Source organism: Prionailurus bengalensis, chromosome F2 (genome assembly GCF_016509475.1).
Source record: "Prionailurus bengalensis isolate Pbe53 chromosome F2, Fcat_Pben_1.1_paternal_pri, whole genome shotgun sequence".
NCBI classification, from domain to species: Eukaryota; Metazoa; Chordata; class Mammalia; order Carnivora; family Felidae; genus Prionailurus; species Prionailurus bengalensis.
In genome coordinates this window covers 4,987,129-5,012,745 of record NC_057353.1, presented here as the reverse complement: position 1 = coordinate 5,012,745, position 25,617 = coordinate 4,987,129, and the positions used below count along the sequence as shown (strand labels likewise).

At 39.5% G+C, this 25,617-nt stretch overlaps 1 protein-coding gene across 10 annotated transcripts in view; it reads left to right on the top strand.

Annotated features, from left to right (window-relative positions):
- Positions 1–25,617, top strand: part of ST18 (ST18 C2H2C-type zinc finger transcription factor) — a 142,543-nt gene that overhangs the window by 51,245 nt on the left and 65,681 nt on the right. For 8 of the 10 annotated variants that reach the window (XM_043601059.1, XM_043601055.1, XM_043601060.1 and 5 more), the window contains 2 exons: positions 15,487–15,573; positions 22,441–22,640. In XM_043601059.1, coding sequence (XP_043456994.1) covers positions 15,487–15,573; positions 22,441–22,640 — 287 coding nt within the window. The remainder of the gene's footprint in view (positions 1–15,486; positions 15,574–22,440; positions 22,641–25,617) is intronic. The other 2 variants (XM_043601058.1, XM_043601057.1) reach the window with 1 other exon arrangement.

Sequence of the window (25,617 nt, the reverse complement as noted above, 5' to 3'; positions counted from 1 at the left end):
CCCTTTCTCCCTAAACTTCACACTCCAACTGTGTAGTCAGCATCTCCAAATGGATCCCTAATGTGTATCTCAAACTCAATAATCCCAGACCGAAGTCATGATCTTCTATAAATTGGACACACCCGCAGCCCTCCCCGTATCAGTACCTGGGAGGCACAAGAGCCCTGGAGCCATCCTTGACTTTTCCCTTCACACTCTAAATGCAATCTCTCTGAACATTCTTATGTGTTGAATTTCAAGAAAAACCCACCGTTTGACCCTTTCTCCCCACCCCCACTGCTCTTTCCAGGCTCCCAAACCATCACTGTTCGCTTGAGTTACTAAAATAACCTCCTCACCGGTTTTCTTCCCTCTGCCATTAGCAACTTGCAGTTTACTCCACAAGGCAGCCAGAATGATCTTGTTAAGGGGAAACTCAGACCATGTCACCTCTCTTCTCAAAACCTTCCAATGGTTTTCCCTTTTCTGAAAGAAAAGAAAAAAAATTATTACTCTGACCTGGTCTCTCTGACCTCTCCATTTTCTCTTGTGTACACATGCCGTTCCCTGGATCAGACTTGCTGATGCCTCAGGCTTTTGCGTGCTGTTCTCATTGCCTAGAATGCTGTTCCTTGCATTGCTGCAAGTCTCTGTCCCTCTCTTGCTTCAGGTCTTTACTCAAATGCTTCCTCATCAGCAAGGCCTTCCCTGACCTCAGCCTTTAAAATGCCAAGCCCTCATTTCTCAGCTTTCTCTATTCTCTTTCCCTGTTTTATTTTGGGTGGGCAAAAAAAAAGAAAAAAGAACACCTTTTCACATGTGGTACAACTACTTACTACCTTGTTTCTAATCTGTCTTTTTTCAAGGCATCATTAAGTTTCCTGAAAGCAGGAATCGTGATCTTTTATTTCATTGATAATATCCCCAAATCTAGAAAGGTGCCTGACACTCGCATAAGGAGCTAATGAAAAACTTTGCCTAAATGTGGTCCAAGTGCTATAGAAAGCAATGGAATAAGACAAGAGCTCACAGTTTTTGAAATAGCCTGCGGGTCATGAAAACACAGTGTGGTAGTTCCTATAGAATAGATTTATGTAAGGGAGCACACTGGAATGAGCAACTAATCCTGGTGGGGTTTGTGCCGGGTTGGAAGGCTGAGAGGGTGTCTGCCCAGGCAACTCCAGTGGGCAGAGAGAGGGCACTCTGTAAAGATGAGTTAAATTCGACTGAATGGCCAAGTCTTCGATCAGCCTGGCTCTTGGCCTGCTGTGGGTTTGGGTGGCTGGGGGGTCAAAGGAAAAGGAATGGAAAAGAACAGAGGTTGTCCCTTGAGCGTATATGGAGGCCAATTTCCTCTGTTACTTCAAACTCACTTCTATTTGCCCATCCTGAACAAGATCGCCCCATATTTTTAAAAGCAATGAAAAAATCATGGATCCGAAGAAAGATTATACTGTAAGATCCAAATGTCTTTATTTTTTCTGATTTTTGTGCTTAATGAGTTAAGCTTTGATAATCAGTTTATTTCTACATCTAAAAACAAGGGATGATTTCTTAACAACACTGTAGACCAAGCCTGCAAATAGGTTTTTAACCTCATGATATCTATTAATCATGGAAACATCCCTATGAGTACTGATTTACAAGATGGCTCCCCGAAGCCCAGCCAACCAATGTGCGGGTCAAATGGTGAAATGTGTATCCTGAGCCCTCGCGTCCCCTGAAGCACTACTGTCCAACTGGTCTGGATGAGCGAACTGTGGCTCGGAACTGGGTTCCCAGTTGCTTTGGTGTTCTCAGAGAAGCAGTTTTGTAATACTCTGAATGAGGCTACGAATGACAAAAACAAGATTACGTGATGGAATATTAAATTCGAATGGAGTCACTGATAAGACTGTCACTCACTCCTGCCCCCGCTGGTGAATGGAACTGTGGGGGCATCTTATGAGTGGCCCAGGGGGTCAGCCAGCCTGCTAGCTTGGGAGGCAGGAGAACCATGTGGTGACCAGGCCTGTCTGCGTGGGGGCAGTCTGGGGAAGTGGCTCCTCAGAAGCTCTGGTGGTAGACAGCAAGGAAGGCACAGGCACATGTAGAAGGGGCTGGGCTACAGGAAGTGAGGTGTGGGACTTGCAGCTTCATTGGTGGTTGCATGTTTGTAAAGCAGGGACAGCCTCTCTGAGTAAGTTGTTTCTGATTCAATAGGATGCTTGGCTGCTGAAACAGTTTGCAGATCTGTGTGTGTACCTACATATACCTTCACATACACACACACACACACACAGGCATTACACATACGTTTATATACACGTAATTATACCAATATATTAAAGTAGGTGATGGCTACTAACTCAGTACTCACTTTGCTGTTTTAACCCTGGTGCTTCCTTTTAAATGTTACTCCAGAACAGCAGCCTAGTTCTGTGAAATGACTCATAATATGTCCTCGTGAAGCTGGGAAGGATAAATGGGACCATTCGATGTATCAGACAGTTCTTTCTCATAGCAGAGACCTTGTGCGTATCTGTAGGTTTCTAGTATGTCAGTTCAGAGGACTAAGAAAGGAACCTAGATTTATGGACCGAATAGCTGCATTCAGGTAAATGTCAGGAAATAAAATTGGCATTTATGATAGCAGTCGTGAAACAGCCACGTGCTCTTAAAAAGTCATTTGTCCTAGTAGTTACTCACATTATTTGATGAAGTTCTGTCTTTGTATCTGTATTTGTGCCTGTTTGTTTCGTTTTCTCTCACTGGGTATACCTCTGCCTCCTAGAGATGTGTCTGTGTCTCCCAGTCTTTCCCACTCTAGACTGCTCTCAGTATCTGTATTTCTGTTCATCTTTGACAATCGAGTTGCTCCCCTCCCCCACCCCATGCTTGGTTTCCTTCCTTCCCCCTCCCAACCTTCCTGACTTCCTTGTGATCTCTTCTAGCTCATTCTCTCTTTCCCTCTCTCTCAGCTCTCCTTCTTTTCATAGTATCTGTCCTTGTGCAAATCTCTCTTCTACACGTCCACGCTAGGTCTACCCTACTTGAACTTGAGAGGAACATTCTTTTGAGCACCGAAAAATGTCTATAATGGAAACCACAGTGGGAGTTGCCAGAAAAAAAATCAGCGACTAGTGAAAGGGTCAACTTTGATAAACTCTGGTCTAGATGACAAAAATAACATGACTCCCCTTTTTACTACAAAATAGTACAAATATAAATAATACCTGGTAAAACTATTCGCATGTAAATTTCATCCAGGAGTAGCGAATTCATTACATTGCAAAGAAAAGCAGCCACTATATTAGCTTTTAATATGCAAGATATGGTTATAATTATCCATAGTATGTGAAAATATTTGATTCTGACATCAAATTTTTAAACATATGTTAAGCTTTATTCTCAATAACCATTCAAAACCTACTCCGTAGAGAGAATTCATATATGCACATCTTGGGAAAAAGAAAATAAAGTGTTCATACTAGAGAACAGAAGGACACCTATACTTTATTCATTATAATACTAATTAGACCTTTGTGTTTCCTGATCTTCATTTAGAGCTCTACTAAATTAACTTGATATTACTTATGTGGCTCTGATTTGAGTGTTTCTGGGAGTGATTGACCCACAGAAACAAAGAAGCTTCAGACCCCATCACTAGTTAATGGTTTTTACTTTGTAAATAAATGAGATCATTTTCATTAATAAGGCTATGCCTGCATCACAAACATGTAGGAACTTGATATTCAACAGATTTGGGCATGGTGTACAATAGAGATAAGTTTTGGTAAAGTTGTCCACAATAAACTTTTTTTTTCTCCTCTGAGTTGTCTGCCTAATTCACATGATCTTGAATTTTTTTACATAGTCATGTGTTAAATATTAATTACCTTTGTTATTTTTGTTCAAAAGTAATTTTTTTTGAGAGAGAGAGAGAGAGAGAGAGGAAGCTCAAGTGAGGGAGGGGGCAGAAGGAGAGAGAGAGAATCTCAAGCAGGCTACACAGCATGGAGCCTGATGCAGGGCTCGATCCCATGACCTGGGGATCACGACCTGAGCTGAAATCAAGAATTAGACACTCAACCAATTGAACCACCCAGGCACCTCATTTTTGTTCAAAAGTAATTTAAATTATTTTTTTTACATTTATTTATCTTTGAGAGACAGAGAGAGAGACAGAGCACAAGTGGGGGAGGGGCAGAGAGAGAGGGAGACACAGAATCCGAGGCAGGCTCCAGGCTCTGAGCTGGCAGCACAGAGCCCGATGTGGGGCTTGAACTCACAAACGGTGAGATCATGACCTGAGCCAAAGTCGGAGGCTTAACCGACTGAGCCACCCAGGCGCTCCTGTTCAAAAGTAATTTTAAAGCAGACGTTTTCTATGTGTATTTTATAATCACTGTCGCTTTCTCCTTTCTGACGTTCTGTTCAAAAATGAGGGCTGAAGTGGAATTTTGGCAGGGTCTACGTTCTGTTCAGCACCCTCCATTAAAACCCAAAGTTCTCGTTCTGATTATTAAATAACTGCAATTGACTTTGAGCCCTAAGTTTTGTGACAAAGTTAACTGGTTTTTTTCTTTCCTTAGAAGCATGCATGGAAGGGTCGTTTCTCTTCCAGCTGCAGAGAGCACTTGCCCGGTGCCTAGATGATCAAAGCAGACACTTCATTACCTCTAGGAAGCCCAGGCCCCATGCTACACACACATATATAACGTCTAAACACGTATAAGTAAAGTATGAATAAGGTCTAAAGTCAGGGAGAAGACGTACAGGGTGTCAGTCCTTGCGAGACATGCACCAAACAAAATAAAATGGGATGTTGATTAAATGGCCAGATGATTGAAGCTTTTCTACAGACTTCACGGGGGTGATTTGAAAATAGTATGAAGATACTCGTATTTAAGATTTCTTTTTCTTTCAAGTTTGAAGTTTGGGGCTTAAAAACCATGTCCCCCAGGGAAGATCCAAGCCAGCATGGCTGGTTCCTCCCAGGAAGCAGGGCTCCCTGACATCCCAGTGTCTTGTTGGCCGAGCTTAGGCAAGTGGGAGGGGTCGGAGGTGGAGCAAAGGCACGGCCCAACCCCCCACGTCAGTGGCACCTAAGCCTTCCTGTTTAAATTTAACCATTTTTGAAAGCATTTTCTGCTAACAAGATTTCTTCTAGTAGCAAAATCGCTATATAAAATTTTATAAAACATGATGCTAGGGAAATTAAAGGAGAGTACATTTTATTTTCCTCTAAAACTAGGTATTTGTGAATATGCCAAAGAAATGAATGTATATGGTCTTATATACTAACATAAGATACACAAATACTGTATTTTTATCCCCATTATCATGGAATTTCACAGCTCTCATTATTTTAACTTATTTTATTTTATTTTATTTTATTTTATTTTATTGGCTAGGAATAGAAGTTTCAAATAAAAGAATTCAGATTGTTGACTCATTAGTTACAATAAAAAGAGTCACTTTGAACTCAATTCTACAAATGCATTAACTTAAATTGTCACAGTGCTATTCTTATTCAACCACATTTAATTTTTTTAGCAGATACAATCTATAATAAAATACTTATAGATCAATTAAGATGATGCAATAATCTTAAAGTGTTTGTTTTTTTTTTTAAGTAGGGCTTATTTTAAATATCTTCTCCTCAGAAAAACTATTCTGAGGGGCGCCTGGGTGGCTCCAGTCGGTTAAGCGACCAACTTTGGCTCAGGTCATGATCTCGCGGTTTATGATTTCAAGCCCCGCATCGGGCTCTGTGCTGACAGCTCGGAGCCTGGAGCCTGCTTCCGATTCTGTGTCTCCCTCTCTCTCTGCCCCTCCCCCCCCCGCACTCTGTCTCTGTCTCTCCCAAAGGTAAAAAAACGTTAAAAAAGAAAAAAATCTATACTATTTTGATAAGACAAACATTAAGAACTATGTGAATTTCATTTTTGTATTTCTTTAGGATTAAAATAAGATCCCTACATTCCATTTTTCATAATATTTTTAGTTCTATACTGATATACAAAATATAAAACCACATATATTTTTTATTTTATGTACTTATAAAAGTATTTTGAAGTATTAATAAATTAAAAAAATGTTTTCATGTTTATTTATTTTTGAGAGAGAGAGAGAGACAGAGAGACAGAGTGTGAGTGGGGGAGGGGCAGAGTGAGAGGGAGGCACAGAATCCGAAGCAGGCTCCAGGCTCTGAGCTGTCAGCACAGAGCCCGACTTAGGGCTTGAACCCACGAACCGTTAAGATCATGACCTGAACTGAAGTCCGATGCTCAACCAACTGAGCCACCCAGGCACCCCGAAGTATTAATAATTTAAAATAACAGTCTGGCTTTGATGAAGCTAGATTTCCCAGCAAACAACGACGAATCTCTTTCTGTACTTAAATTCTTTCTGAATTCTTTCGGTACCCTCATCCTGAAATGCACAAACTGATCATCTCTTGCTGTCTTCAATTTTCTGATTTTATCTTACTATATCCAATTTCTTTTGGGAGAAATCTGTATAACCCATCACATTATGTTTCTGAAAAGATGAATGAACTATTTATATATTGCATGGCTAAGCTGTTGCTATACGTTAACTAAATTGTTTAGTCAATCTATAGGCAATTAAAAGAAATTTGGTGGTGCACACATTATTTACCTGAGGTATGTCATTTGCCTGTGGCTATAAATTGCAGGAAATGTATATTTTATGTTATACCATATTCCAAAGTTTGGTGTATTGTGTTTTACTGAACGGTTGAATAGTTCTTTCTATAAAATTCTTGGGTTCATGTGAGGATTGAATTATTTGTAAAAAGGCATGATTGTTGTGCATTCTTGGAGAGCAGAGTTTGGAACTGATTGGTTCATGACATCATGGTCGCTTGGTCAGTCTTCATGGGGACCGACTAGGATTTCTTGACTTACCTGCTACTGTCAGCTTACCTCCTGTCTCTTTCTGCCATGTTGCAAAAGCACATCCTCAGTGGTGAAGGGAACTAGAAGCAAAAGTTCACAGAGGTCAGTGAACTTCAGTGCAAGAAGGTGGGCTAGCCACGTCGCGCGCACATTCAGCAAGTAGCTTTTTGGTGCGTCTCCTGGAGGAAGGCAGTTCCCTCGATTCGTGTTTGGACTGCTGTCATTTTTATATGCTTCCATCTGGGTGGAGTTGAAGTGTTCACCAGCACGGAGAAGCGACAGGAGGTCTTTAGGGAGATTCAAGAGTAGGTTTTTATTACTATTATTGTTGCAGTGTGGCTTTGAATGGCTTGACTATTTTATGAAAAAAACTGTTGTGGATGTTAGAAAATTAATCTATCATTCGTAAAACTTAATCTCAATTAAACGAGCCAAAAGGCATCTATTAGCTCTGGCCTTATGGGGAAAAACCTTCCTCCCTCTTGTAAACCTGATATTATCAAATAACCTTGCCCGTGGAATCAGTGTTCCATGACGGCAAACCAACCATCGGTAAATAGCAACAGCTTAGATGCTGAATTTATGACGTGAGTAGTAGGAGAAGCTTAAATTATAGGTTTACTGTTGGGCACACTCTAGCTTGACATAGCTCCGTAAACATGAGCATGGCCACAAGTTTCCAAGACAGAGCTGAGAGCCGGCTCATGAATTGCAGGCACTGTCCTCAAAGAATGAACAATATCGCTATAGTCTTCCTTGTAGATTTGCCATTTACAGTAGCCTTTAGGTTCTGTCGGGAATCACGAGACCCATTTCAAATGAAGACGGGATTTTCACTTTCCCACAGGGTCCTATCTCCTGAGTTGCTAAAAATGCAGTCAAGTAGCTATTGTCGACTATGGGTATCCATACCTCAGAGTGTTGGGGTGCAGAGTTTCAGGAAAGAAAGTGACGCTTCTTAAATTAAAAAAGAAAAAACCTGCAGAGAAAATATAACATTGCATCAGATGTAGCATCACGTCCGGGCTAAAAATTCCTGCACATTTGCCTATATTCTTACCAGCAGTGATTTAGGCATTTAGGGTAATCCATTCACTTTGTGAAAAATACAGTGGAAAAATATTGAAGACCCAATTTTCTAGTACATAACATTAAGATTCCATTTTCTTTCTTGCTTTTTTTTGTTCTTTTTAGTGAGGTTCTTAGACTTCAATAGGTAGTGTTTTAGATCACTAAAAGCAAGTTTGTCTGTTGAAACACAGGGACAGGCGAGTCGATCCTGTCTACCTCTAATCTGAGCTACTGTCTCATATATTTGCTGTGTCACTCATTTCAAACATAATTACAAATTCCCTCCTGTCAGTTATTTTTGTCTCATGTGTTTCCTTTCTCCCCCGAGTTAGATTATGAGTTCTTAACGGAGATCATGTTTCACACTTTTGCATATTTTATTCTGCTGAGCTAATAACAAGCTCCTTGAAAAAGTCACTGAAATATGCCAATTTTTTCAAATTTTAAAATTAAATATATAACGGGACTCACCACGAATGGCTATCCCAGTGGAGTGATGTGAAAAACATATGTCAAAACAATACGCTATGTTGTCAAAGAAACTAACATGGTTTTTACTATCAGTCTTCCAAGTAGAAAGCATCAATGTTTCTTGGTTTTCTAAGTGAGTAATAATGAATTGTGCCTTCATCTTCTTGCCTCGAACGGAGCCAAGAGCAAAGCTACATACTGCAGCCAAGATCATAAATTCTCTCAGAACAAGAATTGCAAGAGAGACTGTATCCAGTTCTGTAGGTCAGGGGTGAGCTGCACACCTACCAGGGCTTTCAGCCTAGCAGGTACCTGCCTGCAGCCCCCAGGACTAATTTCATCAGTCCTTACCCAGCATTAGACCCCCTGAGAAGCAGACCGAGACATGAATGTGCCACACAATGTTTTGTGTTTGTTTTCGGTGGGCGGGGAGGCATGTTCTTGGGAACAGCACCCGTCAGAAGAAAGGGCGGCAGGATTGCACATGGGGAGATGAATTGCAGTGCGGTTGCAACAGAAGCCTCGGCCATTTCTACTGAGAGCTCTGAGATTGCTCTTCAGAGTTCGTCCTTCCTTAAGGCCAGGGTGAATGCGGGCTGCCCCTGTGGGGACGTGTTTGGAGTTACAAGTTCTCTCAGGGCACTTCTCTTGGGTTCAGCTAAGAGCCATTAGAGTCCGGCACTCTCTCTAGGCGGGGGAAATGAGCACCTTAATCCTGAATTGGAGCGAGGGTAAGGGCATATCATGGCCACCACTACAGTCTACGTGTCACACTTCGGATCCCCCTGCGTCACATATCAAGCTTAATTTCTATTTACTCGTCTAGTCATTCCCTACATCCTTGTCAAGTACATCTGCTTATCTAGATGGCTTACTTGGTGGCCTGACTCAGACCTTCCTCCTTAAGGGATCTGAGCCCCTGGTCAGCGTAACATTCAGATTCTCTGTGTGCTGCACATGTTGATGTGTGGCCGGTTCGGCTAGGAAAAACCAGGAGACACCTCGGTGGATCACTTGGGTGCTAAATGTATTCTTCTCTGTCCTGAAAATGTAACAGCCACCTCACTTCTCCCAATGATCAGGGTCAGTTACTCTTTCCAGGATGATGACTCTTCTTTGCCTGCTGATATCCCAGTGCAAGAAGCCCAAGTGACTGAGAGGCATTTGGGGCTTAAAGTTTAACAGGACTTTTACTATGTTCCCTGATGTAAGCATTCTCCTTTTGGGGACCGAGATCATCAGACCCACAGAGTCTAGATTTGGGGTAAGGGATATATAAGTCCCTCAAGTTGGCCGCTGGAAGTCACGGTACACCGAGCCACTCCTAATCTACCTCATAGCTCTTGGACCCATATATTCAAACTATCAAGGACATAACACTATGCAATAATCATTAAAACTGCATATTGCCAGGGGCACCTGTGTGGCTCAGTCAGTTAGGTGGCTGACTCTTGATTTCATGATCTGACCGTTTGTGAGTTTGAGCCCTGTGTTGGGCTCTGCACCGACAGTGCAGATTCTCTCTCTCCCGCCCTTGCTGCCCCCCCCAAAATAAATAAACAAACATTTTTAAAAAGTGCATATTTCCAGTGGACAGGCTTACCCTGGCCTGGTGCTCTCCCCTGGCCCTAAACCCAGTGGGTGTTGTACCGTGACCCAGAGCTTGTACGCAGTCCACACAGGGGACATCCCTTGAATGCCTGGCTTTGTGTGAGGGCTTGTGTTTCTCAGTGTCAAGAGGCTGAAACATTGTAGAGATAATTCTTGGCAGGCTACCTTATTCAGGGCCCTGAACAGACAGGCAGGCACTCCCTCAGTCTTCCTACAACCACCCCTTGAAGCCTGGGAGAGGTAGCTGTTCACCTAATACATAGAAATAAACACAGAGTCAAGCAAAATGAAGAAACAGAAGACTATGCTCCAAGCAAAAGAACAAGATAATATCCCAGAAAAACAAAACAAACAAAGCCACAACACACACACACACACACACACACACACACATACACACACACAACCTTTAATGGAAGATAAGTAATTTACCTGATAAAGAATTCAAAGTAATGCTCATTACTTCAACAGAGTAATAGAAGCTATAAGAAAGAACCAAACTGAAGCCACAGACTGAAGAATACAATAACTGAACTGAAAAATACGCTAGAGGGGTTCAACAGCAGACTAGGTGAAACAGAAGAAAGGATCAGCGACCTGGAAGACATGGCAGTGGAACTCACCCAAACAGAGCAACAAAGAGAAAAAAGAATTTTAAAAGGTGAAAATAAGGGACTTCTAGGACAACATCTGTTAGAAAAGCATTCACTTATACGGTTATCAAAAGGAGAGAGAAAAAAGAACAGATAACTTATTTGAAGAAATAATGGCGGAAAACATCCCTAACCTGGGGAAGGAAACAGACAGACCCAGGAACTCCACAGAATTTCAAATAAGATGAATCCAGGGATCCACCTCAAGATACATCATAATTAAAGTGTCAAAGATTAAAGACAAAATCTTAAAACAGCAAGAGAAAAACAACTTGTTATGTACAAAGAAACCCATAAAACTATGAGCAGATTTTTCACCGGAAACTTTGTAGTCCAGGAAGAGGTATCATGATATGTTAGCAATGCTGAAAACAAAAACTTGCAACCAAGGATATTATACTTGTAAGGTTATCATTCAAAATTGAACGAGAGATACAGTGTTTTCCAGACAAGTGAAAACCAAAGTAGTTCATCACCATTAAAGTTGCCATACAAGAAATGTTAAACGGACTTATTTAAGCTGAAAGAAAAGGTACTAATTAGTAACAAGAAAATGTATGGAAGTAAAAGCTCACTGGTAAAGGTAAATATATAGTTAATTCAGTAATTACTTATAAAGCTACTATGAAAGTTAAAAGACAAGAGTGGTAAAAAAAAAGTAACTATAAATGTAAAAATTAAGAAATAGACAAAATAAAAAGATGAAATGTGACATCAAAAATACAAAATGTGGGAGTGGGGAATAAAAATGTAGTTTTAGAATGTGTTCAAACTTAACTTGCTATTGACTTAAAAGAGACCAGTATATACAGGCTGATAGATGCAAGCATCATGGTAACCACAAAGCAAAAACCTATAGTAGGTAAACAAAAAATAATGAGACTGCAATCTAAAAATAACACCAAAGAAAGGAATCAAACCACAATGGAAGAAAGCAAGAGAAAAAGAAAGAAACAGACAGAAACTACAAAAACAGCCGGAAAACAATGAACAAAATGGCAGTAAGTACCTACCTATCTATAATTAACTTTTAATGTCAATGGATAAATACTCCAATCAAAAGACAAAGAGTGGCTGAATGGATAAAAAACAAGACCCATCTCTTCGCTGCCTACAAAAGACTTACCTCAGATGTAAGAAAACACCCAGACTGAAAGTGAAGTGTTGGAAAAAGATGTTTTATGCAGATGGAAACCAAGAAAAAAAAGTTGGGGTAGCTATACTTATTTCAGACAAAATAGACTTAAAAGCAAAGACTGTAATAAAAGATAAGCAGGGGATGCAGCAAGAAAATGTAACATTTATAAATGTTTATACATCATGCATAGGAGCACCTAAATATACAAAGCAAATATTAACAGACCTAAAAAGAGAAATCAATGACAATACAATAGTAGGGGACTTTACCACCCTACTTACATCAATAGATAGGTCATCCAGACAGAAAATCAAGAAGGAAACACTGACACATTAGACCAGATAGATTAAACAGAACATTCCATCCAACAGCAGCAGGATACACATTCTTATCAAGTGCACATGGAATATTCTTCAGGATTGATCATATGTTAGGCCACAGAATAAGTCCACATAAATTTAAGAAGATGGAAATCATATCAAGCATCTTTTCAAACCACAATGGTGTGAAACTGAAAATCAATCACGGAAAATAAACTGGGAAGAATCACAAATATGTGGAGATTAAACAACATGATACTAAATAACCAAAGGTTCAATGAAGAAATCAAAGGAGAAATAAAAAAATACCTAGACAAATGAAAATGAAAATACATCATACCAAAATATATGGGATGAAGCAAAGGCAGTTTTAAGATGGAAATTCATTGCAATCCAAGCCTACATCAAGAAACAAGAAAAATCTTAAACAATCTAACTTTACACTCAAAATCTCAAATAAACTAACTTTACAGCAAAAGGAACGAGAAAAAGAGGAAACAAATGAAGCCCAAAGTTAAAGAAAAGAAGGAAGGAAATAATAAAGATCAGAGCAGAAATAAATGGAATAGACAGCAAAAAGACGATAGAAAATATCATTGAAACTAAGAGCTGGTTCTTTGAAAAGATAAACAAAATTAATAATCTCCTAGCTAGACTTAATAAGAAAAAAAGAGAGGGCTCAAAGAAGTAATGTCAGAGGTGAAAGAAGGGAAGTTACAACTGATACCAAAGAAATACAAAGGATCGTAAGAGACTGCTATGAACGATAATATGCCAACAAATGACAACCTAGAAGAAATGGATAAATTTTTAGAAACATAAAATCTTCCAAGACTGATTTCATGAAGAAATAGAAAATTTGAATAGACCAATTTTCAGGGATATGGAAGCAGTAATCTAAACCTCCCAACAAAACAAAAGTCCAATCCCAGATGACTTCACTGGTGAATTCTACCAAATATTCAAAGAAGATTCAATAGTTATTTTTCCCAAATTTTCAAAATGTTGAAGAGAAGGGAGTATTTCCAAACTCATTTCACAAGGTCAGCATCACCTGGCTACAAAAAAGCAGAAAAGGATGCACAAAAAAGAAAATTACAGGCAAATATCCATGATAAACACAGATGCAAAAATCCTCAACAAATATTAGCAAACTGAATTCAACAATACACGAAAAAGATTGTGTACTGTGATCAAGTGGACTATATTTCTGGGATGCAAGGATGGCTTATCATCCACAAATAAATCAATGTGACACACTATATTAACAAAATGAGGGATAAAAAATGTTATGATCATTTCAATCAATGCATAAAAAACATTGAAAAAATTTAACATCCATTAATGCTAAAATGCTCAACAAAGCAGGTATAGGAGGAATGTACTTCAAACAGTAAAGGCCATATATAACAAGTACACAAGTAACATCATACTCAATGGTGAAAAACGGAGAACTTTTCCTTTAAGATCAGGAACAGGGCAAGATGTCTACTCTCAACACTTTTATTTAATATAGTAGTGGAGGTCTTAGCCACAGCAATCAAACAAGAGAAATAAATAAAAAGCATCCAAATTGATAAGGAAGAAGTTAAACTGTCACTATTTTCAGATGACATGATACTATACATAGAAGACTTTTCTAAAGCCTTCACCAAAAAACTTAGAACTAATAAACAAATTCAGTGAAGTTGCAGGATACAAAATCAACATACAAAAATCTGTTGTGTTTTTATACACTAACAACAAACTATCAGAAAGAAATTTAAAAAACATCCTTACAATTGTATTAAAAAGTATGTAGGAATAAATTTAACCAAGGAGGTGATACATCTGTACTCTAAAACTACAAGACATTGATGAAATAACTTGAGGAGGACACAAATAAATGGAAAGATATCCCATGCTCATGAATTGAAAGAATTAATATTGTTAAAATGTCCATGTAACCCAAAGCACTCTACAGATTCAGAGTCATCCCTATCAAAATGCTAATGACATTTTTCCCACAGAAATAGAAAAAAAAATCCCAAAATTTATATGAAACCACAAAAGATTCTGAATAGCCAAAGCAATCTTGACAAAGAAGAATAAAAGTGGAGGCATCACACTCCCTGATTTCAAACTATATTACAATGCTGTAATAAAACAGTATGGTATTGGCATAAAAATAGAAACATTCATCAATGGGACAGAATGGAAAGGTCATAAATAACCCCCCCCACACCCCCCCCCATATATATATATATGGTGAGTTAATTTATGACAGAGGAGGCAATAATATGCCATGGAGAAAGATCAGTCTCTTCAACACATAGTGTTGGGCAAACTGGACAGCCACATGCAAAAGAATGGAAGTGGACCACTATCTAATACCATACACACTAATTTAAAATGGATTAAAGATTTGGATATATGACCAGTACCCACAAAACTCCTAGAAGAAAACATAGGCAGTAAGATCCTTGGCATTTCTCTTGGTGATATTTTTTGGATCTGACTCCAAAGCCAATGGCAACGAGAGCAAAATAAACAAATAGCACTACATCAAACTAAAAAGCTTCTGTACAGTGGAGGAAATCCTTAGGAAAACATAAAGGCAACATCTTCAATGGAAGAATATATTTGCAAATCATGTATCTGCTTAGGGATTAATATCCAAGATATAGCAAGATCTACAACTCAATAACAACAACAAAACACAAACCATCTGATTAAAAATGGGCAGAGATCTGAATAGACATTTTTCCAAAGATATGTAGTTTGCCAACAGACATATGAAAATATGTTCAACATCACTCATCATCAGTAAAATAAAATCAGAATCACATTGAGATATCATCTTATACCCACCAGGATGGCTATTATCAAAAAGACACAAAATAACAAGGCTGGTGAGGATGTGGAGAAAAGTGAATGTTTGTGTACTGTTGTTGGGAATATAAATTCATGGAGCCCCTATGGAAAACAGAAAGGAGATTTCTCAAAAAAGAATAATTAAAAAAAAAACTTTCGTATATTCCAACAATTCCACTTCTGGGTACTTATTTGAAGAAAACAAAAAAAAATTATTTGAAAAGATATATGCACCTCTATATTCATTGCAACATTATTCACAGTAGCTCAGATATGGAAACAAAGTGTCTGTCAGCGAATGAATGGATAAAGATGTCACACACACACACACACACACACACACACACACACTGGAATACTACTCAGCCATAAAAAAGAATAAAATCTTGTATTTGTAACAACATGGATGGACTTTGAGGGTATTGTGCTTAAGTGAAATAAGTCAGATGAAGAAAAACAAATGCCATATGATTTCATCTTGGCAGGGTATCACCTCCAAAGGTAGCATCTCAGCTATGCCTTCAAGAAGCCATTGTATCACTCCATCAGGCCAGCAATTTCTGCGACGTATGGTAAGTGATAATAACATGTACCCAATTATTTTGTTCTCATAGTCATCTTCCTAACAGGATCCTGTGGTCCAATGAGATGTATGAGAATTTCTTGTGTGGAACAAACATTCCATAAGCCCTCAGAGAGTGGTGCTATGAGGCTCTGAAGGCGAGAAAAACAAGTCCATATCCAAAATATGTGTCAATTCCAGTCAAGTTAAATGGCTGCCCCTTCCAGAATGAAAAGGGCCCACTGGCTGGTTGGTCTTCTCAAAGGATGGTGTCATACTGGGCACGTGCCATTTATTTCTTTTGCCGACACACAGGACATTGGGCTGTGAGAGTAGCTAATTCAGTCTTGGTGGGAATCCATGTTTTCGGTATATTCAATGCCTCCTCCCCTGCCCCTGAGTCTACTCCATTAATGACTCCATTGCAACAGCATCTGAAAGCTAAAGAAAGGGCCTGGCTGATGTCTGACAAGGCCATTGTGTCTGGAAGGTGGTTTAATGCTCATTTCCTGGTATGTGCTATATGGTGGGTGTCATTGCACAAGACAAAGGCCTTCAAATTCCATCCTAACTTTCATAACTGCATTCACATGCCTTTTCCTCAGACCTTCTTGTCCCTGATTTTCCAGCTAAACCATTCATCTCTGTCCCTGCCTGACTAACTAAACTATTCGCTTTGCCTATGGGCACCTGTATTTCCTTTCCTTGGCAACTTTTCTCTTCATGCCAAGTGGAGGGCCAGCTGCATCCCTGCCCTGTCCTGTAGCTCTGCCCACTGGGAAGTTTCTTCTCTCTGTCCTTTCAGAGCCACCCTTACATGGTGACCTGCGGCCTGTTTTCCAGTTGCCCTCAGATGCTGAGCCAACTCATTTATAAATCAAGTTCATCCTTTTTCTCCCTTTGTGTCTGATATATGTGGCTCATCTGTGGCTGTTGATGGTGAGGTACTGCCACCATAGTGGTGGATGTTATGGAATCTGATCGCTGATCTTGCTTGTTTCCTCTAGACTTGCCTCAGCCTAATGGTGGGCCTTCCATGACTTCTATGCCTGCTTGACATCATGACTTGGTAGATCTAACAGAAACTAGTTGACGATGGCCATCTCTGGCCTCAAGTTCAGGGATTCTATCTCTGCCAGTGCTGTTTTTTGAGAATTTCTAATTCTTTGCTGCAATGTTGTGGCCCTCCTCCAGAGACCTGTGGATCTATCTTGTGATTCTTCCATTAGGTTGTGATTTTCTTATTTATTTGCAAGAAATCTTTATATATTCTGTATGTAAAGTTTTTTTTTAAGTAAAGATGAATTGCAAATACCTTCTCCCATTCAATGGATTGCTTTTTCTACTCTCTTCTTAGTCTTTTAAATCCATAATTCTTCTGGGATTGTTTGTTGTATATGATATAACGTAGAAGTCAAGACATTTTTTTTCAGATAGATAGCGAATTGACTCAGTGCCATTCACTGAGGAAACAACCCTTTTCTCAACAGTACCTTTGTCAAAAATTGACCACATATGTGTGAACCTATTTCTGAACCCAGTGGATAGAATATCTGTTGTGTTACATTGGTCTGTTTGTTTATGCTTGCACCACAACACCCTATGTCAAGTACTAGAGATTTATGATAAATTTTGACATTTAAAACTGTAAGTCTTTCAACTTTGTTGCTTTCTTCAAGATGGTGTATGTTGTTCTTAGTTCTTTTCATTTTCATAGAAATTTTACAATTAACTTGTTAATTTCTATTTTTTAAGTTTATTTATTTATTTAGAGAGATAACAATTGTGAGCAGGAGAGGGGCAGAGAGAGAGGGAGAGAGAATCCTAAGCAGGCTCCGTACTGTGAACGCAGAGCTCCATGCGGGGCTCGATCTCACAAACCATGACATCATGACCTGAGCCGTGACCAAGAGTTGGATGTTTAACCCACTGGGCCACTCAGGTGCCCCTTAACTTGTTAATTTCTAAAAAAAAAAATTACTCTTGGGACTTTGAGATTTCATTGAATCTAATAGATAAATTTGGGGAGAATTGAAATCTTCCAACACTGAGTTTTTAATTCCATGCACATCTTATATTTCTCTGTTTAGTTCTTTAGTTTTCTTTAACTGTTGTTTTGTGTAAGTTTTATGCATCTTTTTTTAGATTTATCCCTAAGTATTTTGTATTTCTATGCATTATAAATGGTTTTATTTTTTAACTTTTTTTCTAATTAATTTTTTTTTTTTGAGGGAGAGGTAGAGAGTGGGGGAGAAGGGAAGGGGGAGAAAGAATCTTAAGCAGGCTACACGCTCAGCACAGAGCCTGATGTGGGGCTTGATCCCACGACCCTGGATCATGACCTGAGCTGAGACACTCAACCAACTGAGCCCCCAGACCCCCCCTCTAATTTTTTATTGATGGTTTATAGAAGCTCAAATAATTTGTAATGACTTCATTAAATTTGCTTTCTTACTTTGATATTTTATCTGTAGATTCATTTGTATTTTCCTTAAATAAAAGGATGTCTCTGAAAATAATAATTTAATTTTTTTTCTTTTTCAATCATCATACTGTTGTTTTTTTTCTGAATCATCCTTAATTCAAATTTATACTCCTTGGTTCCTTCCCACAAGTCTGTGGTGTTCTTCCTAGTTAAAAGAAATCCACAGGAATACCTATTATGAATATTCCATAGAAATGGAACCTATAAATAATTTCCATAGGCTCAGGGATTCATAACTTTCATTGATTTTTGTATTTTATTTTTTGAGGGGAGTGTACTCAGAATAGATCTATTGCTGAACCTGCATTTTTTAATTTGTTACATGTCTTCTTGTAACTTGCATTGAGAATTTATGACTGGAAAATAAGCTGGAAAACTGTAGAACCCACTGTTTATTGGACAGATTTTGGGAATTCACAGTTTTCTAATTTGTTGTACTCTTCTTTGAAATCTGAAAGATCAATGGATGTGACTTCTAAACATACTTCCAGCCCTGAGTCTATCATTAAAGTTATCTAATTGTTGTTTTTCTCAATCATTGTTTTGAATGAAATTTCAGCCATATGTTGTCATCAAAGGGAATGCCATTTCAAATTAGACTCTGAGTTTCTAAGTGGAAGCATTTCTCAAATATGTAACCAAAAATTTCTCCCAAGTAAACATACAGATCTTTTAAAGATATTTTAATAAAGTCAAAACCACAGATATGAAAATGTGGTGTTGAAAGGTATTTGGTGCATTGATAAAGTTCCCTCGAGGACTGTGGATGTTTAAAGCAACAGTTTGATTGAATAGAACAATAAATGCAGGGCTGAGTGTATTTTTTCTCTTTCTTTCTCATCTACTAGAAAAATATAGATAATAGAGCTCATTTATTTCCTTAACATTTCAGAGCTCCGCAGATGGGAAAACACAACCCAGTGGAAATTATTTCTGGCAACCTTGAGAAGATATGTTAGCATTTTGTGGCATTTCTTTCAGTGACATGTAAAGCATGGCTTTCCCTCATTGCAGTGTCACAGTGAAGTGTCACAATAAAGCCAAAATAGTGTGCCCTCAGGGAAAACTAGGGAAAGGGACCATTTTCCATGCACACACAAAGGGTAATATTTGTTATAAAGCCTTTCCTTTTAGCTCCAAATGCTGCCTGGGCCATGGCTGCTTTGCAATGGAGAAATGCACAGAATGTGAGATTTAAAGCAAATGTTATGTATAAATCTCGTGTAATTTATGTAAATATAAATAACACGTAAAAAATTAGAATGCATTTACGGACATACAAGCATGCATAAATCTATGCAGTATGCTAGGGAGAGAGTTTGTGATGTCGCATTGTGACAGCATCAGTCTCATGTTGATGGAGTTCAAGGAGCACTGAGCCGGGAGTCAGAACAGTCCTATCTTAACCTATGTTAGTCAGTAACAGCACAGATGTTATCTTCTCTATCCACCACATGTGATATAGAAATGATTATCCCTATTCGAGGGATAAGGGATTTGATCTTCCAAAAAATACAATTATTTTTTCCAGGTTACACAGATAATATTCCTTAAGGAACTTCCTACACACTATCAAACACAATCATTTATTTTATTATTTTTTTTTTTAAATTTTTTTTTTTCAACGTTTATTTATTTTTGGGACAGAGAGAGACAGAGCATGAACGGGGGAGGGGCAGAGAGAGAGGGAGACACAGAATCGGAAACAGGCTCCAGGCTCCGAGCCATCAGTCCAGAGCCCGACGCGGGGCTCGAACTCACGGACCGCGAGATCGTGACCTGGCTGAAGTCAGACGCTTAACCGACTGTGCCACCCAGGCGCCCCTGAACACAATCATTTATTTTAAGCTAAATTTGTACTTTCAGTAAAACCTTACATAGCCCCTTCATCCTTGCACAGTTAGTATTTGGACCTAAACAGTGAACTTGAGTTTTATTACCATTAAATATCATCTCATTAGGTTCACCCTACAACCCCAGACTGTGGACACTTTGGGGATCTTAATTACATTTTGCAACATGATTTTCATTGCTGCAACTCAGTACTATCTCCAGATCTGACGAGCGTCCTGCATACCTGCACCTAAACCATTGGGCAAAGCCCTGTGATAGCTTCCTTCCAGGTAGAGACGTGGCTGGTTGACTCAGGTAGAACTTCACCCAGTTGCCAAATGCATATGGAAATTAGCAACTTCATTGTTTTAATCTGGCAACACATAGGAGAAAACATGGGCTTTGGGGTCCAGCAGCCTGGGATTCGAATATCAGCCACACCATTGACCAGATATGTGATTTTGAGAACGATACTTGTCTTTATAAGTCAATTTGGATAACAGTGTTAATGACACAAAGTTTGTAAGGATTGTCCAAGTAATAGATGGTCAGCCTCATTCATCAACCATCAAAGCAAGAAATGACAGTTTCCTCATCAACCAGTTAGTAAACCAGCCCCACCACCCAGGTCTTACTGATCGGTGTTTCCTGCCACTGACAAATCTTTGTTTTGATAAACTTTCTTGGCCTTTTCCCTGGCACAGATGGTATGCTTAAAGTGGTTCTTAGAATCCGCTTTCTTTCCCTGCTTTAATACCTGAATGACATTTGCCAGGAGCCTCTCTCATTTTCTACGCATCTTCTTGGTTTGAGATAATAGTTTAGTGGTCTGGTATATTTTCTGAGCATCTTTAATGGAAGTTCACTTGACTCAGGACACTTTAACTCATTTGGGGAAGTTCTTGAACTCTCCTCACATACCTAGGAAATGTACCCATTTTGATAAGTTTCTCTGTCCCCCTTCCTCCCCAGGTCAGTCTCCTTGACGAAGAAAACTCGTGTAAGACTAGTTCTGCCTCTGTTTGCACATTCCCATTACCTCCCCACGTTGTAGACTTTTCCTTGAGAAACCGGCAGATTTAGGCCGTGTAGGTTTCCACTTTCTGCAGTCTCCATATAAGTGCTATATATCCACCACCATATAAAGGCAGGTTTTTGCTGCCATGGTCATGTGATTATATTCTCTCTTGTTCCATCTTCTGTTCAGGGTCGCTTTAAATTTGGGCTCATCAGAGAGATTTTGCAAAGGGAAATTAGTTTATTTGGGAAGGCCACTGTTCTCTTCTGGAGGATAATTTTCAATTATCCGCTTTTTAATCTTTTTTTTTTTTTGAAAGATTTCTAACCCTCTCGGATTATCTCTCTTTCTATATTCCTTTTTTCCTGGAAGGAATAGCCTTTTTTTTCTCCCTCTGAAGTTTTTTAAATCTGCCGTTCTAAGTTCAAGAATTCACGTACAGCTGTAATCACATAATTTTTGTGAACGGGGCCACTGTCTTTGCATTGACGTTCCTAAGCGAACAATTTAAGTCCTTTATCTACTTGATAATATTACTGAGTATTCAGTCATTTTTTTTGTGATGGAGTAAGTAATATCTTATTGCTCTAAGATTCTCTGTTCTGGATCTTTGCTTCCAAAGCTTTGTGCTTTTCTTCAAAGAGCATTTAATAAATATCTCTCACAGACTCACTGTGGGCTAAACCCTCTGGTCTTCCTGGATCTTGCCAAGAGAATGTTTCTCTTAACTTCAGCACATAGAGTGATCTGCATTAATTCTGGGTGAGCTATAGGTAGGAAATCTGTTTTGCAAGGGCCGCCCTCAGGAGCACTTCCAAATAAAATCATACGCGGACAAGAATAGGGATAAACTGTTGTCCATTTTTGTGAAATCCAATCTTACGTCTCCTCCTTTTATTTGTTTGTTCTGTGTGCCAAATGGGTGAGAATCAAAAGGCAGAATGCCACGTAGCATCTTTCCACCTTTTTTTATTTTTTTACTTTTTTATTTGTGACTGGAGATGGGCTGACAGAGTGTTCCTAGCTTACCCCTCCCTTTATGCTTTTTCCTTTCAGGTCAAAGCTCAGGATGGGGCATCTCAAGTTTGGTGCACAACTGTGGGAGAGATAAGCAGTTTGGGTAGCAAACAACCATTCAAAAAACCTTGTGGTTTATCCATACTGGACACGTTTTGTGTGTATGTGTCTGGTGGTATATTTTTCACATTAGCTGTTTCTTAGGATTAGCAAACCAGTACAAATCTTGTTTCATCCCTCCCTGGGTATTTAATGTAGTGCCAAGCAAAGCACAGATTAACATATGCTTACTCAGGATTAAGGATGATTTTTTTAAAAAAAAAACCTCTTCTGATAGGCAGTAAAATAGAATCCACACAGTTCAGTAGAGTCAATGGATGGGCTGTTTTCATTAGTGCCAACAACTAACCCTAAACCTTTGGTCCCAGGTGTCCACAGGCTTTGGGTTGCACTTCATGGAAATCAGATGGCAAGTGGCAGTAAAGTCTTTTCTCCATGTTCTTAATTTGCCTCAATCACTACAGTGCTGCATACGATTGTTCCATGGCGAAGAAGAGGAGAGCCGCAGAGCAGGCTTTGGGCGTCCCAGTCAACAAGAGAAAATCCCTGCTAATGAAGCCCCGACACTACAGCCCGAACGTGGACTGCAGAGAAGAATGTGACGACAGGACCGAGGCGGAGGAGGAAGATGGCCTCCCGGAAGCCAGCGATCACACCGCCTCAGGTAGCGAGCAGGAGTGGCCCAAACTTTGTCTACTCCCTGGCACCAAAGACCCAGTCTTCACTTATGTAGAACATAGTCTGTGTGGCCGTGAAGGCAGGTTCCCGTTTGGAAGCAAAAGCAAACCTTGCTTTCACTCAGCATCCATTTACTGAGAGCCGATGTTTTTCAGTCAGTAACTGTGGAGAGTCTAAATACAAGCCACGGAGAGTCCTTGCCCCTAGTCCATTTTCAAAAGTATAGAATTGGACTGTGCCTCTTTTTGAAGAAAATAAAAGATACTAAGCCTTAAAGAGAACCTCGACTCCCTGATAGAACGGATGTCTATCCCTGAAAGAACCCTTAGAAATAAAAGGGCAGACATACTTAAGCTTAAGGTATCTAAGATAGGACATATATAAATAAAGCATTTACTTCTTTTGTTTTATAAACATGCAGAGTATTATTTAGCCACTACCCCCCCCCAAATATATTTGGTAATAACACAGACTAATTCCGGTGGCCTGTGACCTTAATATTTTTACCATTCTAAAAATAAGTACTTACAGCAATGGACTTAGCAGAAGGGACGTAAAGTTGGCCGTCCAGGGTCTCCTTCAGTGGGAAAATGATATATTATAGAAAACGTATCACTGTGCCCATTAGTTCAGAAATAAATAATTTTCATTTCTCTTTAGGCATGCATTATATTTCGTGAATTTGACTCTTCACTCACTCATGACATGCTGTTTGCATGCTAAGTGATATGTAGTTACTCTTTTGAAATTTTAGGATGTGTTTCTCCCCAGTTCACAGTTGCTTCTATTTGGCCCATGGCACTCACAGCACCTCCAGGAGTTGGACCACCACCAATCACTTTATGCATGAGGCTGAAATCGAAGGACACACAACATATCTCAAAAATATATGAAAAAAAAATAAATGGAAATCTAAAGCTTGACTGGTTAGAAAATGAAATGAGGTGTACATCTATTCTACGAAATACGTCTTTTCCGAATGTGACTTTTTAAGGAATCAAAATGCACTCAATAAGATGTTATTTGAAAAGAAGTATGCATTATACAAGCCAAAGGCAGTGAGTTCTTAGATCATAAATATCTGTTATTGAAAGAATCATAGTAATAGCGATAGGTATTACTAGAAAAGATGTAAAAGCATACTGACTGAATGAACACAAATGTCAGGTCACAACCATCAGATCTTCGGTAATTTGGGCTTGTGAGTAGTTTGAGATTTTGCAGTTAAAACAAAGTTGTATTCTGATTTGACAGTGTTTAAGTAAACGTCCTGGCTTTTCTGTAGTTAGCATATGGCTTACAGCCTCATCGGTCCTCTGTAAATTACAATCATCCTTGACTCTTTGTTTCCTTGAGCTGGTCAGTTTTTCGTTGATTTATGAAAATTGCGGGGTGAATCCGGTATTAGGGAAGGTCCTTGAATCGATGTGGTTAGACTTGAGGCATAATTCATCTAGTTGACATTAATTCACCGAGTATTTTTTTTAAATGGGCATCTTTTACACCAACCCATTCTTGTAAGTACCATGAGGACAGGACTGTTCTGCCCACTGACTTCCTGCCTTTCACGTTAGTCACGTGATCATCATAGATGCGTAATACCAACCAAGAAGATGTACTGTCAGAATGTTCTCAGTGAAACATTCAGTTACAAGCATTGATGGACATCTATTTGCAGGTTCCCAAATGTTACCTATTTTTATATTTAGCACTCGAAGCATTACTAGTAATGAATATGCTGAAATTATAGTGGTGGTAGCCATTATTTTTGCATTCTTAATATATTCCAGGCACATAAATTACATCACTTAATCTACCCAACAATGACATGAGGTACGCATGATTATGGTCATGATTTTACAGATGAGATCACTGAAGACCAAAGAGATTTAATGCTTAAGGTAATGCAGCTCATAGGTGTTGAAAAGAAGATAATTAGGACACAACTGAAGGATAAGCAAAATAATTATTTCCCAGCTAACCGTGCTCCATAATCCAATTCTCCCATGCTCTGACTACCTCCAGAAAGTAGACAGGGCAGCATTTTACAACATCAGATCACAAAGTCACATTTCCAGAAATGACAGGTCACAGATGCTCCTATCCTGGCTGAAAGAGCAAAACTCTCCGTTGGCTTCAGTCTATGAGCCCGTCACCCCCTCTCGCCAGAAGGAAAGAGAGCTGAGTTAGGGCGCAAGTCAACATCGGGGCTTTCCACCTGTCCTCTCCTTTACTCCGGGTACCCCAAGGTCTTTACCTGTCCAGGGGTGTGCCCAATTGTGTCTTCAGCAGGCAGTTCAGACGACAGAGAGAGGGAGCAGGGCTCAGGAAGGCTAAGGTCCTAAGCTTGAATTCATTTAATGGCACAACTGCGTCTCCTACCCTCAACTGGCTATCTCTCAAAGAGCTGCAGGTGGACATTAGTGGTGATAGAAGAGATTGTGGAAAACCCATACAGGTGCAGCTTCTTCACTGGGGCAAAGGGAAGACAAGTTTGCAAAGTACTACCAGGAGGTAGGTGGGGCAAGCACGTGCTTCCCCAGTGCAGACGAGGAAAGGAAGGTCACCTGGAAGTGACATTAGCCAAATGTGTGGAGTCCCTCCTCAGTTTTTTTTAATTTAATTTTTTAATGTTTATTTATTCTTGAGAGATAGAGACAGAGACAAGCAGGGGAGAGGCAGAGAGAAAGGGAGACACAGAATGGGAAGCAGGCTCCAGGCTCTGAGCTGTCAGCACAGAGCCCGACGCAGAGCTCGAACCCCCGGATTGCGAGATCATAACCTGAGCTGAAGTCTGACGCGTAACCGACTGAGCCACCCAGCTCCCCCCTCTCCTCAGTTTCTAAGCACGCACTGGTGACTCAGGGAAATCTGTCACAACTGTAAGAGCTCTAGGGGCTGGGATGATTGTTTTAACACATCTTACCTCTCAAAAAATTGCAAATAATGAATAAACCACCCCG